Source organism: Orycteropus afer, unplaced genomic scaffold, assembly GCF_000298275.1.
Source record: "Orycteropus afer afer isolate SDZICR_OR568_19922 unplaced genomic scaffold, OryAfe1.0 scaffold00136, whole genome shotgun sequence".
NCBI lineage: Eukaryota > Metazoa > Chordata > Mammalia > Tubulidentata > Orycteropodidae > Orycteropus > Orycteropus afer.
The window spans coordinates 428,602-447,554 of record NW_006921723.1 but is presented as its reverse complement, the minus strand read 5'-3'; the positions used below and the strand labels follow the sequence as shown (position 1 = coordinate 447,554).

At 54.9% G+C, this 18,953-nt stretch overlaps 1 protein-coding gene across 1 annotated transcript in view; it reads left to right on the top strand.

Annotated features, from left to right (window-relative positions):
• Positions 1-18,712, top strand: part of EPS15L1 (epidermal growth factor receptor pathway substrate 15 like 1) — a 144,680-nt gene extending 125,968 nt beyond the window's left edge. Inside the window, exons 23-24 of the mRNA XM_042781588.1 lie at positions 13,127-13,332; positions 18,566-18,712. Of these exons, the coding sequence (XP_042637522.1) occupies positions 13,127-13,332; positions 18,566-18,712 (353 nt within the window). The remainder of the gene's footprint in view (positions 1-13,126; positions 13,333-18,565) is intronic.
• The last annotated feature ends 241 nt before the right edge of the window (positions 18,713-18,953 follow it).

Here is an 18,953-nt window from a genome sequence, read left to right as displayed (position 1 = left end):
CCCTGTCATGGAGATGCACTCTTTCCTACCTCCTAACCCGTATTCTTCCCTGCCCCTGTCTTTCCCTGCAGGCCCACCCACCCCTGTGTTAGAAAGCTTATTTATAGTGAAGTGTTTGGCAGTAGAGGCTTCAGTGCCCATTTTGTACCAGCCTCAGTGCACAGGCATCTCAGGGAGCCTTCTCCTTTTGTAGGAGGTTCAGGCCACACCTAGGGATCCCAGGCTGTGTAGGGGCTGTTCCATCTCCACAGATACCTACTCACGCCTCCCTTGACTTTGACTTGGCCAGTGGGTGGTCGGGGCCCCCGTGCAGACATACCGTATTGACACCCACCAACACTCAGGAAGCCCTTGAACAGCTGTGGTCTCATCAGGGACCTATGAGATGGGAAGGGTTGGCAGGGGAGAGGCCCATCCCTTGCCCAGGCCTTCCCCATCTACAGTATCCCAAGGACAGGCTGAGAGGCCGGAAAGTACTTGGGAGGCGTTCTTGCTTCTGCAGGGCTTTTCCTCTGGGCAGTGGTGGTGGCCTGTCCCTGTGCCAGGTTTAAGTGTCTCCTTTGGTCTCCTTTTTCCAGAAGAAATGGTTGGACAGAAAAGCACTGCAGTGTACTCACTGTTGGGCGGTAGGTGCATACTGCGGGGATGGGGGTGCTGTGTCTGCACGCCTTCACAGCGTGGCTGCCAATTTCACATAACCACTAACAGCCTTGGTGCGTTGCTGCTGTCCTCACCCTGCTTAGGCGAGTGGCTGGCGTTTTGGTGAACAGCGTCTGGCGGAGCTTTGGCTTCCAGGGGGTCTGTGAGGAAGGCGTTTACCTGCCTGTGCACACCTGAGACCCAGGGGCTCTCGATTGTTTTCTGGTGGGAAGAAGCCCTGCTCAGAATGCACATTGTGAAAACGGGGCACTCCTGCTGGCTTCTTTGCTCTCAGAGACGGGAGCCAGCCAGCAAGGGGAGGCAGCCAGTAGGATGCGTGAATTTTTTTCAGAAAACGTTGTTAGTTGCCATAGAATGGGCTCCTATTCATGGCAACCTTATTTATGACAGGACGAAACCGTGCCCAACTGTGTACCACCTTCACGATCATTGGTGTGTTTTAGTCCGTGTTGTGGCCACTGTCATTCTTTCTCATGGAGGTTCTGCATTATCAGACATGATGTCCTCATTTAGCAATTGGTCCCTCCTGATGGCATGACCTAAGTAAGCAAGTCAGAAAGGCTCAGACAGTGTCCTGTGATCCATAGGGTTTTCAGTGGCTAATTTTTGAAAGTCAATTGCCAGGCCTTTCTTTCTTGTCTCTCTCAGTCTGGAAGCTGCTCTGAAAGCTGCCCATCATGGCTGACCTTGCTGGTATTTGACATACCAGTAGCATAGCTTCCAGCATCATAGCAACATGCAAGCCACCAGCACAACAAATTGACGGTAGTAAGAAAACACAGTGTGAGGGCTGTGCCCTCTTTTCTCACTGCCAGCCCCTCCCCACCTACATAGCTGGCAGGGTTGTAAATTGTACCAACTCAGTCACTCATGGGTCTTTGTTGGGGGTGTCAGTTCCAGCATGGGTGAATGGTGGGAGAGGGGTGCCCTGCTGCCTGGGGGGGCGCCCCCCCAGCCCTGTGGGTGGTCATGATTCTTGGAGAGAAGCTGGCAGGCAGATCAGTTCGTTTGATGGTGATGATTTTCCTTCTAAACTTTTTAAGCAGTGTCATCCCTGCCTCTGTGGGGTCGGGATGAGGGACCTCACAGCCCCATGCATGGACCTGTCTGATGCTGCTGTGTTCCCACCCAGGCTGGCCTGCCATGGGGACCTAGTGGTTACCAGGGCCTTGCTAGGTCCTGAGCTTGGAATTGACATGACCTGTATGGCCAGGACACATGGATCAGATGCTACCTCCCTCACTCCGGTCTTGATCCAGGTGACTCCCTGACCAGTGTGGTCTCTGAACTATGGAGCAAGGTCCCAGGCCAGGCTTGGGCCCCTCTGCTGCCCCTGTGGCACTGTGGGCCAGCAACTTCACCTGGCTGAGAGCAAGTCCCTCCTGTGGCATCGTGGGGGCTGTGTGTGTCCTGTACCTCACACAGTGATCACCCCTTTAATGCCCACCAGGAGACATGCTGGGAGGGGCCACACCTGGCACAGGCTCCTGGTCCACAGTGTATTTCCTGGGTGTCTTAGTTCTCTAGTACTGCTGTAATAGAAATACCACAAGTGGGAGGCTGTAACAAACAGAAATTTATTTTCTCACTGAGCAGGAGGCTACAAGTCCAAATTCAGGGTACCGGCCCTAGAGAAAGGCATCCTCCCCATCAGCTCCGGGGAAGATCCCTGTCTCAGCTTCTGTAGCTTGTGGTCCTCCTCTCTCTTTTCCCCTTTATGTTTGTTCCTGTGCCTAAGCTGTTCTTTTATATCTTAGAAGTAAGACATACCCTACACTGATGCGAGCTCATTAACACAGCAAACAAAAACCTATTCCCAAGTGAGATCCCATCTGCGGGTATGGGGTTAGGATTTACAGTGCTTATGGGGTGGGAGGCACAATTCAGTCTGTAACAGCAGGGAAAGGTGAGGCTGGCGGAGGCAGTGCTGTATGTACCCTGTGGGAGGAGAGACCTGGTCTCTGGAAAGATCTTGGCGTGCAGGGAGGTGAACCTCAGAACCAGCCCAGGTCCTGTCTGACTGGAGAGCTTAGTGGTCGTTGGATCCAGACCCAGGCAGGCTGGGTGTGAGTCACACGTGTGGTAGTTGGGATTCTTGCCTGTGTGATAGAGGGTGCAATGTTCCACAGTGACAGTGGTTTTGGCTTTTGACCTTGAAGGTCTAACCGACTTAAAATCAACTGCTCATGCTTAAAGGGTGTGACTGGATACATGTTTCGCATACATGTGAAACCACTGCCACAGTCATGCAGAGAGCACCCCCACCCTGAAGTCCCCTCAGCTCCCTGCTAGAACTATACAGGCATGTGGTTTATACTCCGTTTGTCTGACCTGAGTCAGGATCCGCGTTCCTGGTGCTCTTGTGAACCATTACCTGAGATTCAGGCAGAGACTGGTTGTCATTAGGTGTTCCCTGTCCTCGAAGAGCTTTTCTAGAAGGTGTTATCTCTAAGGGGGAGTCCCTGGGGAGTGCAAATGGAGAACACATGTCACTGCTCATTGAAAGGCTGGAGGTTTGAGTGCAGCCAAAGGTGTCTCGGAAGAAAGGCCTGGTGATTGCTTCCGACACTTCAGCCATCAGAAGCCCTATGGGGCATAGTTGTACTCTGACACCCCTGGGGTCGCCAGGAGTTGGGGCAACTCGATGGCAGCTGGTTTGGTTTTTAAGGTGCTGAGTAACAAGCAGGTGAGCGTGAGGGGCCGGTGGAGATGGAATCTCAGGCAGCCCTGAAACCTGCCGGTTAGAGCTCGTGTGTGCGTACCTCCCCCAGGTAAACAGCGGTGTGTTTTCTGTAACGGACGACAGATTGGAATCAGTCAGCACTCACCGCGGAGTAGTTTCTAGGTAAAAGTTGTTGATTTGCAAAGAGAGAAACAGATTTTTTTTCAAGCTCAGGAAACGGCTGTGTGGGTGTCAGTGATTGGGGTGAGCAGAGCAGAGCAGGAGCCCATGGGGTCCTGCAGGCGGCCCCACCCTCGCCACTTCCTGCGCTTGGCCCCACGTCGTGGTTTCCGCAGCACCCCAGTGGCATCAGCTCCAGCACCTTCACCGCTAACCAGCCCGTCACCTTTAACCTCTCCCCAATTTAATGATCCCTGTATTACTCCTAATGACCTTTTCACCTCCAAATGGAGCCGCCCGCAGATCTTAGAGTCCTTCTGTCCCCTTCCCGGTTTTGTCACAGTCACAGCCAGGGGACGGTAAAACACAGCAGAACCTGCAGACCATTGGCCTCAAACCATTCTTAAAAGCAATACAACACCCTTTCTCCCTGGAACTCAGGTCCCCTCCCAGGCCAAGTCAAGAATCCACTCGGCAGCTGCCAGTGGTGGCTTCTGTGTCCTTTCGCCCATTTTCTGTTACCACTGCTGAGGCCACCGGCTGCGCCAGTGATGTGGCTTCCCCACCAACGCCGAGCTTTTAGCACACGCTAGCTCACAAGAGTGTTCTGTCCTCTGCCTGCATTAGCATGGATGGCGGAGCCTGGCGGCCAGCCCCTCCTTCTGCACGTCCCTGTTTATGGCACAGAACCCACTGCTACATGGCATCCCCAGCTCCACCATGCGGTTAGCACCTCGGCCGTGTAGCTAGCTACTCCAATTCCGTTCCCACGGTGATCTCAGAGAGATTCTGCTGGCTACGGCAAAAGTTTTCTCCTGGAACAGCCAGCTCATGGTCTGTAGGAGAGGCCTGGGGATTCCAGGCCCTGTGGCCAGTAAGGAGAGAGAGGTGTCCAGAGGTACTGGACCTGTACTTGGGGATGGAGCACTCTTCCCACCCCCCGGCCCTGCTGGTATGAAGTAAACCTCAGCTGCTGGCACGTGGGGAGCCTGTACTGGTACAGGGCTACCCCAGGCCAGGAGGAGCCTTGCTTGCTTCCACGGGAGGAAGCCTCTTTCTTCTTGGCTGTCACACGCAGAGTGCCTGCAGAGGTGTTGCTCCACAGAGCCATCTCCGTTCTGCAAAGCTGGTTGGGTTTGGAAAAAAGCCCTGTTAGCCTGGCTCCATGCACGCCCATCTGCCTGTACCCAAAAGGGGGCTGAGTGGGCATCATGTGACAGCTGTCACTGGGGCCGAGGTGGGCTCAGCCATTTGGGGTTCCAGGGTCCCGTGGGGAGGGACACAGACCCAGGGAGCCTGGACCTGTCTGAGCAGGTGGGGAGCTGCCGACCTGCCCCTGGTGGGGTTGAGGGTGGGGTTGAGGGTGGGGATGTCTGCCTGTGCAGGGGCTCAGGCTGCACTCAGGATGGGAGTCCCTGCATTCCCCACAGGGTGAACGTGGCCCTTGTCGAAGGCGGAGACGAACAGGCAGGGGATGGAGATCAGGCCCAGAACAAAAGAGTGAGTCCCGCCTACCCTGCCACGGTCTCCCTGCCAGGCTCTCCGCCCCCTTCCCTGCCTCACCCCCATCAGTGCACAGGACTCCTAGACCTCGTTGTTGCACAACATGACCTGCGACTGTGTTAGTGTGGGCACGTGCCTGAGCCCCCCTCTGGCAATGGGGAAAGGTGGGGGGGGTGCACATGCAGGTACAGACACAGGGCTCCCCTGCCTGTCATGCGTGTGATAGCATCTTCCACTACTCTGGGCAGGTGGGCGGGCACCCCAGCTTCTCAGAGGAGGGAGGCCCCCGAGGCAGGGGCAAGCAGCTGCACAGCAGAATGTGTGGAAGGAGCAGCCAGATAAGGAGGGGGATTTCTCCGAAGGTGAGGTGGTCACAGGCTGGCTGTCCTGTGAAGACTGACTGGGGAATTGTAAATCCTCTGTGAAGACGTGCCCTCCCCACTTTTTGCAGCAGAACTAACATAGCCCCCGCTGAGGGTCACCTAAACTTTGTAGGAGCTTTTGATGGGAACCTTGAAAATGGCTGGGTTCTCACTCTGGGTGAGACTGGTCTTTGGAGGACTGGGGAACGTCGCTACTCCCCACCCCCACTTCCTTCTCTTGCTTTCCACGGTGGGGTCACCCCACACCCATGGGACCTGTGCAGTCAGTGTAGTCCCCACGACCCTCAGATGCCCCAGACCACGCCCTTGTGGGGCGCCTGGCCGGCAGCGCTGATAATAAATATTTGTTCAGGTTTTCTCAGCCGCTTGGAGCCCAACCCCATCCTGTTCCCTTTCAGGCATTAAGTCGTTTTCTGAAAATGTGGTAAATATTTTCAGTGGAAAATCTCAACACCACAATCTCGGGAACCTCAGATGTTATCTGCAGGCCACGCTGCCTGGCACTGCTTTGATCGCCATCTCCTCACATCGGCCATGGGGGGTCTGCTGCAGGGACCCACCCTCCTTCAGGGACCCTTCAGCCTGGCTTGAGCCAAGTTGGCCTCATGCCTACAAAAACAAGCCTTCCCTGTAGACCACGGATGGATGGACGGAGCTGGTGGGTGAGGCCCAGATGGGAGGGGCAGAGTCCCGCAGGGGTGATGTCTCCAGTGCTTGTGCCGGCATTGTCTCTCACTCAGCTTTCCTGCTAGAGGAGAGGGGCCAAGTCGAGGCTGAGGAGACATAGATGTGCAGGCCCTGCGCCCTAATTCCATGTCACTCCTGGGAGCCTGACCCTGTGTGAGCGTCCTGTGTGGGCAGGTGGCTGAGGCAGAGCAGCTACCCCCACCACAAAGGGATGTGCCCTTTGTTTTTTGTGTTTTGGGTTGGAGTGTTTGTTTTTGTTTTTGTGTTTATCTGTTGTCTATGGAACTGTGTTCCAACTGCAGCAGAGAGTCTCTATTTAGAGCCCAGCAGGTGTAAGGTTGGAATGAACACCCACACAGGCGTGGGCGAGCATACACACACACTCCACAGACTTGCATGCACGCAGCACGCACTCACAGATGTATATACATATGCATACCACACAGACATGCACAACACAGACACATGTACACGCTCATACCACATAGACACACATGCACACATCACAGAAGCATGCACATGCAATAGTACATGGACATGCCTGCAGGCATGACACACACATGCATGCACACCCAAGAAATGCATACACACCACATACTTGCGTATTTTGATATTTTTGTTTGTTTATTGACACCATAAACCGCTCAGAACCTCTTTCTCTCCACCAAAGTAAAGATTTTAAAATGAGATAATCTACTTTGTCCCAGAGTTTTTGTATTTGTCTGAATTTTCTGAACGCTAGGGCGGGCGTGTGCTTCTGTATTTTATTCCATTGTTTCCCCTGACGAAGTGGCCGCTGTTGGGGGACTTCCAGGCAGAGGGTTTCCTGAAGAGCATGATGGAAAAGGCAGGATTTCTAGTTTACTGTCAAACAAATGGTTTAGGAGGGACGTCCCAGTCCCTGCCACGACCCCCAGGCCCGTGCAGCAAGGACCTGTAGGGCTTCCAAAAGTCAACCAGGCACTTTAAAGACAAGCCTCCAGGGTGGGGCCGCCCCACGTATTTCTCGTAGCACGGAGCTGTGGTGAACCATCGGGTTCATATTGTTTTTGCTAAAGTCGGCCCTGGGTGTGGTTTCGGTGCACCGCTTGGGTAACTGTCGAAACTGCTGTGGTTTCAGAATAAGACCCATTTAAAGCCTTTTCTTCAATCTTGAATTCCTGTCCCCCTGCCAATGAGCCCCCCCCAGTGCACCCTCCAGAATGATTGCGGGGAGCAAGTTGCCAGCGTCAGCTCCAGAGCCCTGGGTGGGGTCTTCATTTCGTTCCTCTCTATTTCGTCGCGGGTCAGGCTGTTCACACTCCCGACATCTAGGAATTAGGCTACTAAGCCGTAAGCCCAGCATCATCTTGGTTTGTTTATATAGAGATTTTTGTTCGTTTTTGTTTTTGTTTTTTAATGCTCTTTGTTCCATCCTCCAAAATGCACCCTCCTAAAAACCTCTCTGTCCTCCTGGTGCCTGGAGTTGCAAAAAAAAATCATCAACCCCTGGCTGTAGGAGGCTCCGAGTGCCATGAGTTGGTTAAGTACTAGGCTGCTGGCTGAAAGGTTGGCACTCGCCCAGAGAGAGGTACTCAGAAGAAAGCCTGGAACTTGGTTTCTGATTTTTTTTTAAGCCGTTGAAAACCCTGTGGAGCAGTTCTGCTCTGCACACACAGGGTCGCAGGGAGTCAAAATCGGCTTGAGGGTAACGAGCGGTGACCACCTGGTCCTGGGATCGGTGGCAGCTCTGCTCAGGGGCATGCACACAGGCAGAGCTCCTTTGTGACCTACTGCTCCTTAGAAAATCGGAAAAGCAAGTCCAGAGTTAGCAGAAGTGGTTACATAAAAGCAGGAACTCGGCCGAGGGTGTGTAGAAGCCCGGCCGCTGAAAATAAATGGGTGTGCAGGGTGGGGAATCAGTACCCACGGTGGCAGCATTGCAGCCACGACCCTGCTTTCTGCAGAAAACCTTGATGGTATGCGCGGCCCAGAGCCGGCTGAGGAGCCCACCCCCAACACTCACAAGCAGACTACCTACCGAGAGACCGTTTTTTTTTCTCTGAAAACAAGCACAGGTTCGCAGGAACACAGTCAGGATTTTTAAACAACGGTGGTTTTGGCAAAACACGGAGCAGTGTGAACGGCTCTCTCCATCCATCACACTGAGAAAGCACTTGGCTCCCCACCCCTCAAAACAACGAAAACTACAAATCCCCTACGCAGGGCAAGGGGTCCGTGTGTGGCACACATGGTTCAGCGCTTGGCTACTAGCTGGAAGGTTGGCAGTTCAAACCCATCCATGAGCACTTTGGGAGAGAGGCCTGGTCACCTGCTTCTAAAAGGGCACAGCTTTGGAAACCCTACAGAGCAGCTCTGCTCTACTGTGTATGGGGTCACCATGAGTCAGAATCAATTGGATGGCAACTAACAGCAGCAGCAGCCCGGGGGCGGGCGGGCTTCTTCCTTTGAAGAAGGAAGCAGCAGTTCTGGGGGACAAGATTGATTGGAACAGCTGTGCCCTGTGCTGGCTGAGGGGCCCGGGGCTGAGGTGGGGCCTGTTTGGGTTGGCCTCCCTTTGCCTGGGTGGCACAGATAAGTGGTTTACACTCAGTTACTAACTGAAAAGTTGGTGGTTCAAACCCACCCAGAGGTGACAGAGGAGGGGCCTGGCAGTCGGCTTCCGTAAAGTTTACAGCCAAGAAAACTCTCCAGTGCACAGTTTGACTTTGGAGCACGTGGGGTCGCCATGAGTCAGAATGGCAGTGGGTTTGTTGTTTTCATCTTATGTTTGTCTGTCTGCCCTCTAACCAGACCCCGCAAACACCTCCTCAGCCCCCCACCTCGGGGGTCGCTGCAGTGCAAAAGGCTGCACCAGCCTCCACTCCTGTCCCCAGGCCTTCAGCTTGGCCAGGCCACTCCTCAGCCTCCACTAGCTGTGGCCACATGGCCAATGTCATGTTCTACTGGAGAAGGATCCAGTCCAGGGTTGTTAGTTGCCCTGGAGTGAACTCAGACTCACGGTGACCCCACGTGTTGTGGGGTAGAACCGCCCCCATGGTGTTTTCTTGACAGTAATCTTTACAGATTACTAGGCCTTCTGGGCAGCGGCTGGGTGGATTTGAACCGCCAACCTTTCAGTTAGCTGCCAAGCTCTTAACCTTTGCACCACCCAGGGCCCATACTGCACCTTCCTGCCAACAAGGGTGCCTGAGCCCTTTCTTGCTCCCCAAAGTTGTGTCCCCCAAGGACCCCAGCCCATGGTCCATGAGGCAACACTGACGCTGGTGAATGCCAGGCAGCTGTGCTGGACACACTCTAGGGAGCCATTAGTCCGTGTGGGGAAGCTGACCAGTATAAGGCCAGTGCCCAGAGGTAGACCGAGGCCTGAGAGAGGCAATGAGCCCCTTCTGGGAGGTAGTGGGGTGGGAGGGGGACCAGATGCAGAGATGGGGTGGCCTAGGCATTGTCGTGTGTGGGCAGGATGCCAGGTAGGGAGTGGGTGCTGGTCAGGGTCATTCTCTGTGCATAGGACCCGAACCTGTGCAGCCCTCAGCACATGTATCAGGAGACTGTCCCCACCTGCCCATCCATGGCAAGCCTTCTCAGTTTGGGAAGTGCATTATGGGTCTGCAACTCTGGGCTCTTAGTAAGAGCCTCCTGTCCGTGTTGTTGTGTCACAGTGTTCCACGAGGCAAGGTCTATAGGGAGGAAGGGCAGGTACATGAAGGCATAGCAGCCATTTCAGGGAATTGGGGCCCAAGGTCAGAGCTGAAGGCTGTGGTCAAGGTCCCGTCTTCTGTGGGGTCTGTAGGGAGCTGCATTCTCTCCCAATCCTTCTTGGTAGGTTCCTTAGCCTCTCAGCAGGGCCACAGGTATTGCACCGGAGGCCTAACCCAGTGGCTGGCAGACATTTTCAGTAGAGGGCCAGAGTGGATGCTTTCAGTTCTGTGAGCTGCAATTCTCTGTCCCAGCCCCTCAGCTTCCCCGTGGTAGCATGAGAATGGCTGTCGGTGACCCATGAGGTGCTGATAAAGCTTTATGTATACACAGAGGTGGCCACTGACCCTGTTGTAACTTCTGGTCCTCACAGGCAGGTCCTTTGTCACCCTTGTAGTTCTGGATGCTGGGATGCGGATGGCTCAGTGGGTGCAGGGTGGGGTCATGGGATCATAGCCTGTGCCTCCCCCTCACTGACCCCCCCCACTTATAGCAGGCCCCCCACATAGAGCTGAATTCAGGGACAGTGTCTAGGGTGAGGTCATGAAAGGCTCCCCAAGAAGGTGACAGCATTTGAGTTGGATGTATCTCTGGCAGACGTGGGTACTCTTGGAGAGGGAGGGGCCGTGGAATGTCAGAGAGGAGGGTGAGGGACGGTGGTGTGCGGGGACTGTCCGTAGTTCTTTTAAGTGTCAGCACTACTCTGGGCCCTAGTGGTATAGCTGGGGCAGACAGGCCCTTACCCCAGGATGCTGCCAGTCTTGTAAGAGTCCAGAGGAAATGATGTATGGAGTGGGTGCGGGGTCTCAGTAAGAAGTGGGGCAAGATGACCTACACAAGCTGGCAAGTCCGGGCTGAGCAGGCCAAGCGGATGGGGGGAGCATTCCAGGTCAGGGAACAGCAGGGCTGGGAAGGGTGGACCAGGACCCTGGGAGGCCTCTGGAGAGTCCAAACAGGGTGATGGGTGAGGGTTATGTTAATGAGGTCTGCTGGGTACCAGGTCACAGAGGATGGCGGTTAGGGGCCGCTTGCCCCAGGGTGGGGGCAGCATAGAGCTAGGAACTCAAGGGCTATGAGAAGGCCGGTGAGGGTACACAGGCTGAGCACACTGACCTCCCCGACCTGTGTGCCCTAGATCCCCCATGCTCCTCCCCTTGGCACTCTGAGTCCTGGCTGAAGGGTGGGGAGAGGACAGCGATGGCCCCAGTAGATCCTCTCCTCCTTTCTCAGTGCACCAGCAGTCTGGGTAGCCTGGGCACCGATGGGAGAGGCCTATGTGGGATGTGCCATGGAGCAGGTAGGCTGCCAGGCCAGCGGGACATACCAGGGAGGCTCCACCTTCGGTCGGACCCCTGCATTCCACGAGAGCTAAAGGTCACAGGAGGAGGGGGACAATGGCATAAGAGTGGGCCAGCAGATTGAAGGCAGTAACTGCAACTTGAGTAAGAGGGAGAAGAGACGAGAGCCAAGACCTGAGGCTAGGTGATAGGGCCTGCTTGGTGCTAATTCGGAGGAGTCAGCAGCCATTGGGGAGAAAGACCCTCATTTCTGCCACTGGGTGGGCCCATGGGATGCCAGCCTCATACCTGGCCTGGGCTGGACACTCACAGGTGTTGCTTCCTGTGCAACCCAGCCTGCTTGTTCCCACTGTACAGATAAGGAGACCTGCCTGGGCCAGGCTCCCAGGGCTCAAGGTGATGAGTGACTTGTGACCCCCCGATGAATGCGCTCAGCTGCAAACCAAAGGTTGCCAGTGTAAGTTTTCCCCAGAGGTGCCTCAGATGAAAGCTCTGGTTATCTGCTTCCAAAAAATGTCAGCCATTGAAAGTTTCACTGAGCACGGTTCTGTTATGAGACACCTGGGGTCACCATCAGGTGGAGTTCACTCACCGGCAACTGATTTTACTGGTGTAGCCCCCACAGATGTGTAAGGGTGGTCAGTCTGCAGGGACAAAGCCTTTGGGAGCAGCCATCTTACAGCTGGGCTCCAGCGACTGGCCAGCATGCCATGTCCAAGTGCCACAGGGAAGCAGGTAGATTTTGGGGCTGGGGGCCTTTGGATGTGTGGCTGGGTGTCCAAGCCAACATGGATAGTTGTGTGTGGCTCTTGGTTTCTTTCACACATTAGCTTTGAAACCGTGGGTGTAAACCTAAGTTGCTTCTTCAAGGCTGATTGGAAGCTTGTGTTGGGTGTTGTAGCATCTAGTTTGGCTCTGACACGGTACAAGTCAAGCAGATGGTAGGTCGCACCCTGAGGCCCTAGCAGGCACCTACTGGGTGGATGGAGAGGCAGCCAGCCCTGCCACACCAGCAGGTTGTGGAGGCCTTCAATTCCTAGCAGAATGTTCCAGGATGTTGGCAGGATTTACAGGAAGGACTTGATGGAAGATAGCACCCACCCTCAGACCATGTCCCCAACCATGGCCTCCTCCCCTTCAATTCTAAATACCTGTTCCACCTCCTGGGCAAGTCTGCTTGGACACCCCCTACCAAAAACAAAAACAAAACACCTGTTGCTATCATATCAGTTCTGATTCATGGCCAACCTGTGTATTGCAGGGCAGAACTGAGCTCCCTGGGGTTTTCTAGGGGACTGTCTTTACTGAAGCAAGTCACCAGCCCTTTGTTCCATGGCAATGCTGGGTGGGTTTAAATGGCCAGCTTTGAGGTGAGTTGTTGAGTGCCGATGAGTTGGCTTCAATGCATAGTGACCCTGTGTCCAAACCCTGTTTGGGTTAGGACAGAGTAAAAATTTGCACCACCAGGGACCTCGGCAGAGGCCCAGAAAAGCACAAACCCTGCCCCCTTGAGTGACCAGGCAGCAGTCAAAGTACCTCCAGGGCTGTCAAGTGGGGTGTCTGCTGGGCTGCCTTCAGGCCCTGGTGGCTTAACATACTTATGCTGTCCCAAGTTCTGAAACTAACTCCCCTCTGCTCCCCTGTCTTTTTAACTGCTGGATGCTCACTGTGTGTTTTTTGCTCAGCCATGAGGTTTTGTAATTCTGTGTAATGGTGGGTGTCTTGCCCCCTGAAACATTGCTTGGAAGCAGGGCTTCATGTGGACTCCTTGAATGCACCTCCAAGTTCTCGCTGCTGGGTAGGGGGTGGTGAGGGAGCGCTTTTCTGTATTGCCTCTGGGGTAAAGCCAGGGAATGCCAACTCCCTGGTAGTCCAGGGTGTCCTGCCTACCACCCCTAGCTCTTCCCAAAGAGGGGAACAGTTTTCCATGAGCACCAGCATGGGTGACTCAGCCCTGCCTTGTCCACAGTGAGTAACCTCTCTCTCTCTCTCTCTCTCTTTTTTTTTTCCCCCTTTCTTTCTTTCTTTCTCCTCTTTTTCTCCAAACCTTCCAGGTCACAGTACTCCCGTAAGCCACCTCGGCCCAGCTGACCTTCCTGAGCCCCCTGACCCCTTCCAGGCACTTGGGGCTGACAACAGTGACCCGTTCCAAAGTAAAAAGGGGTTTGGGGACCCATTTAGTGGCAAAGACCCCTTTGCTCCCTCCTCTGCGGCTAAGCCTTCTAAAGACTCCTCCTTGGGGCTTGCAGACTTCACCTCTGTAAGTTAAGCTCCCCGCTGCGCCGCCTCCCGCCCCCCTCCCCCGCTTGCAGCCGCTTGGGGTTCCTTATGTGCCCCTCAGACACGCAGAGCTGGCTGCTATCCCTGGGCACCTCCCGCACCCACCCACATTATTTATTCTGTACCATCGCTTCTGTAAGCAAATGCTTCTCAATAAAAAAGAGCTTCGGTTCGGATACTCTGAGAAGGGCGCGTTTTCTTCCAGCAGGGTGGGATCGGAGCCGGCTGATACATGCCTTTCCTGGTGGACTCGTCATGGTTTTTCTGGTGCACGGAGGCAGTTTTGCTTGTTGGTTTTGGGGAGTCAGGATGTTGGACGTTGTATGCAGACAACACTGCAGGCATGACACTAGGGTTTTGCTGGCCCCACGCATGAGGTCCCTTCATGCAGGAGGCTAAGGGTCCTGTCCTGTGTATTTTGTGTGTCTTATGAGAGCTCAGGCTCACTGGGCAAGCAGTTAAGCGTTCGACTATGAGCTGAAAGGTTGACGGTCTGAACCCACCCAGAGGTGCCTCAGAAGACAGGCCTGGCGGTCTGCTTCTGAAAGGTCCCAGCCTTGACACGCTACGGAGCAGTTCTACTCTGCACATGTGGGGTCGCCAGGAGTCAGAATCACCTGTGTGGCAACCAACAGCAGCAGTGGGCCCAGTGCGCAAATGAGCACCTTGTTTTTAGATGTTTATTTCCGTTAGGACCTATACTAAAACAAGAAATGCAGCCTGCAGCCAGCACCCTGAAGGCCTTGTCTTTTTTGCAAAGTTAAGTGCCTTCTTGTTCAGAAGCTAATACAGGATTCTGAGAGTCTGGTTGTGTTTCTGTGTGTGAGAAACGGGATTTGAAAGATAACGCGGTAACCGTCGGGTGTTTTCAGTACTCTACTCTGTCCACAAGAGCCTCAGATGTTGTTGTCTTCTCAGAACAGGTTTCACTGCCTTTTGTGCAACGATTTTTTTTTAAAGGTCTCTTCATTTGAATTTGCATCTGCCCTCGTTTCAGTGTTGGGTGTGAGAGTTATTATTTATAGACGTTTCAGCTCCTAGAATATCCACTTTGAAGCGAGCTTTGCCATATCGGTGCACCGTGAACACCCAACTCTTTCCAGATCCTTCTCAGTGACGTCCACCTTGTGCCGCTGCCTTGTGGCTCACCCAGCAATTCCCCGCCATCCTGAGACACTCCTGGAGTTAGTTGGACGATGATGACAGATGTGCATAGAACGGTGACATTGAATGCAAGTCAGACCCCAAACCCGCCTTAGCCCGAGTTTCTGGAACAGCATTCCATTTCTTTGGGAAAATATTAAATGCTCGTGCGGAAAGGAGCGCCTTTCCTGCACAGTTCAGCGTTCTGCTTTGGGGAGGGGGGAGGGGCACGTGGCGCTGAACAGCAGTGGGGAGAAATGATTGTTCTCTTTCAGAAGAGCACAGTCAGGTTTCCTGTGACAGTACCCCCTGCCCCTGCCCCAGTCAGCTTGTTTTTAGAAACCTTTTTCTTTTTAATTCCAATTTTCAACCTCTCCCTTGGCCTACCTTTTCTCTGGCTGCCCTTGCCAAGCTGTGTTAACTTTGTTAACTTCAATTTGGAACCCTGACTTCGCTTGTTAATGCCACTCATCCCCAGGCGGGTCGTCACATCTGCCCCGCTGAGTTGACTCCCTGCCTTTCACAGGCTGAAGTCACCTTCCCTCCCTGAATGCCCCAGTTTTTTCACCAGGAAATTGTGAGCTAGTGAGGGGCAGCACCTGTGGGTGGTATGAGACAGCAACGGGCAGCTAACTGGCTTGGTCCATCCCTCACAGTTATAACCAGCTGCCTTGGGTTGACCCCAACTCCCAGTGACCCCATGTGCATCAGTGGAATTGGGCTCTGCAGGGTTTTCAGTGACTGACTTTTCAGAAGTAAATGTTCAGGCCTTTCCTCTGAGGTACTTCTGGGTGGACGTGACCTCTAATGTTTTGGTGAGCAGGCAAGAGCATTTACTAGTGGCCTACCCAGAGACCCTAACCAACTGCTGTTGACTCCACCTCACGCGACCTCATGCACGTTAGATCACAGCTGTGCTCTGGAGGGTTGGCAACGGCTGATTTTTTGGCAGTAGATCACCAGGCTTTTCTTCCAAAGCTTCTCTGGGTGGATTCAAACTCCCAACTTTTTGGTTAGCTTTTGAGCACAGTGACTGCCTGTACCACCCAGGGACACCCCCTCAGTTATACCATCGTCTAGAAACATGCAAAACAGCCCCCTCTCAGGGACTCAGAATTATTCCCAGTGGCTTGTTGCTGGTCCCTGGGCTCGGGGAATTAGAAGATTTGTGCTAGTTTGGAGAGGCCACAGCTGGTTCCTTCAGTGTGAGTGTATCTGCTTCCCCAGTGAACACTGAAAGCAGTCCATCCTCGGCCCTGCAGACCTGTGGCCCCCTCGGGTCTTGCTGGTTCCATGTCCTTGAGCACATTCAAGATGTCCGGGAGCCGTGGGTCTGCGCCAAATTCAGGGAAGCCATCCTTACCCACTCAAGCTGATCGCAGCCCCTGTGCTGGCCCCGGCCCTGCCACTGGGACCCTCTAATGACGAGCAGATCCCTCAGGGGGCTGTCTGTGCTGGTCACTGTGCTTGGGAAACCTCTTCCATCCCTGGCACGTCTGGAAAAGCAAGCCTTTCTGTTCACCGGGAAGGCGTGTTTCCAGGTGACAGAGCAGAGTGAGGGAGCTGGGTACATTTCCACGTCCAGATACGTGAGCTCACTGGATGTGGCTGGAAGGGTCCCCTACCGTCTCCATGGCGATGCTGTGTGCTGCAGCAGCACGTGGTTGCAGCTGTCCCCAAGGAGGCTGCCAGAAGATGGCTCGTGGGACCTTGTCCTGAGCAGGTTGCCCTGGCGTGGCGGGACCTCAGAAGAGCAGGTGGAAAAGGCAGTTCTGTGGAGGCGGGGCCAGCTCCTGAGGGCTGGACACATTGAGGCCCGGGTCTCTGTGCCTGCGCCACTCTGGTCCTGGTGGAGCCACATCAGACAGGGCTGAGAGCTAGAAAATGGCTTTGTGTCTCTGAGGCTGGGAGAAGATTGTCCGAATTTGAGATGCAACAAGAGCCGTTGAAAGCTTCTTCTGGACCCCATTCAGATGTGGTCTTAGGTGCATGTAGAACCTGAATGAAAGCTGGGCCAAGCTTGGGCCTTGGCCAAATGGCCTGCAGGTGGCGGGCAGTGGTGGATTACCTGGGCATCATGGGCTGTGTAAAGCAGGAGGCAGGTTTGGGCCATGGGGGCTCAGTTCTAGACCAGAACCGGCTCTGGTCTGGACCAGCCATCCGGGAGCCCCCCTTCCATCCCAGTTGGCCTTGGCAGCCCCACCCTGTTGACAGGGCTGCTGCCAGCTGTGCCACAGAATGATCCCACTGGCATGTGTTGTTGTTTCTGTGTTTTTTTCCCAGCGAGGTGTTGGAAAGTTCCCCAAGAATGGTAGAGAGGGGGTTCCCTTATCTGTAGCTGTTACAGCCATAGCGGAAACAACACGTGCTGGGGGGCAGCCAGCTCTCATGTCTGGCTCAGAGCCCACCCCTTGTGCATCTGGGCTACACACTGAGGAGCGAAGACCAACCACCTTCCCTAGATGATCTTAGCTTCACACTGACCCCTGTCCCCTGCCCCATCCTCTGCCTGACACCCATCTAGGTAGAAGAGATGTCCCAGGCTTTGCCACATATACACACACACATACGTGTGTGCGCTCCTTCTCCCTGCCACGTTTGGCTCCAAGACCCCTTTCGAATCTGCTCCATCACCCTTCCCCTCGTTCACCTCCATCTGACCCTCCGCCTTCCTCATTCCTCCCACTGCCCCTCCTCCACTCACCCCCATTCTCCCTCTACTTGACCACATCCACCCTCTCCCTCCCAGCCTCACTCTCTGCTTGGCCCAGGCCCCCATCTGGCCCACTCTCCCTCCCTGTGGCCATCAGCTGTGAGCAGGGCAGAGCGGCCAATCTGATCAGGCCCCCGCCCATCCATCTGTGGGGTCCCCATGAGGAACTCGGCCCCTCCCCTTGGCCCACAGGCCCCAGCCTGGGCCATCACGATTGACCCTGGCTCCTCCATCAGCCTCAGTGACCACCACCTGCTGACCCAGGGAGACAGTTGCATGTGGCTTAGCCCTCAACCTATAGGCCAGCCTCTCTCTCTGGGACACTTCATGTCCCAAGGCCCCTGGCTGGAGGGCAAGGTAATAGTGGTCCTCCTTTGGCCAACCCAGGAATCTATACTCCTCCTGGAGGTCTATAGGGGCCAGCAAGCTCACGCCATGTGGGGCTGTGTGTGTCTGCTCCCTGAGCACCTGGAGAAGGGCTGGCCCATCTCTCTTTGGGGTCATTCCAGTGCTTAGTGGAGGATGGGTCAGATCCTGTGTGTGGATTCTTGTGCTGGTGGTCAAGGGAGGGCTTGCAGGGTTTGCCGCTGTTCTGCAAAGTGCTTCTTTTTTTCTAAGTTGAACATTTTAGAAAAGCACCTCAAGAATAAAAGCCCCTTGACCCAATGGCATCGTGAATGCTGGGCCTCCTGGGAACGTCCAGGGGCCAGTGACTCCTCCAAGGTCCCAGAGCTCTCCAGGGTGAGCAGGACTGCAGCCTGGCTGTCTCAGGGCCTGGCTGTCTCTGTGCCCCACTCTGGAGTCCTCTGCATGTTAGACGCTCAGATGAGTGCACCAGAACTTTGTAGGCCGGCCTGCTCTCCTTGCCCTTGAAGCTGCTGCTGAGTCTGGGCTTGAGTGTGGCTCCGTCGTCCAAACCTCTTGGGGGTCAGCTAACCTTTGCTGCTTTCTCCGACTCATTTGCTGCCCTGCCCCCTAACACCCCCACGAAGCATTACAAGACTAGGCTCTCAGGAAGTGTGAGAACTTTCTCTCTGTATTTCCCAAGCCAACTCATTGCCTACTGAGGGCCTCTGCAGAAAGTGGCTTCTCAGTTCTCTGGGGCCCGAAGGCTGTGGTCATACTTGGCCCTGCCTCTCTGTGCCCAGGTTCCATCTCCCTACTGCCTCCAGACCCTGGGTGAGGGTGGGATCCCATGTGCCTGTGGCCAGCAAGCTGCACTCAGACTCACCAGGAGGTGGGGTTCTGGCCCACGTCTTGACCCACCAAGGGCCTGACCCACACCCCTCTCCCCCGTGCTCGGTGGCAGTGGCTGCAGCATCATACTGAGTAACTGAGCTTCGTGTTTCCCTTGCAGTTTGGCAATGAGGAGCAGCAGCTGGCCTGGGCCAAACGGGAGAGCGAGAAGGCAGAACAGGAGCGGCTGGCGCGGCTGCGGCGGCAGGAGCAGGAGGACCTGGAGCTGGCCATCGCCCTTAGCAAGGCCGACATGCCGGCTGCCTAGACTGCGCGGGGCGGGCACAGCAGGCTTGCAGAGGTGGGAGCACAGGCGTGCGTACGTGTGCACACGACTCAGGCACATGTCGGAGACCCGTGGGACAGGGGCTCAGGCTCCGGGTGGCTTGTTCAGGATGCAGGACTCACAGCAACCCACCTTCGCCTCCTTTGCGAAGAGGCCTGCGGGCAGAGGGCACAGAGAAGCCAGACGTCCCCCCTTCCAGAAGAGCACCTGGTACAGGTAGTGG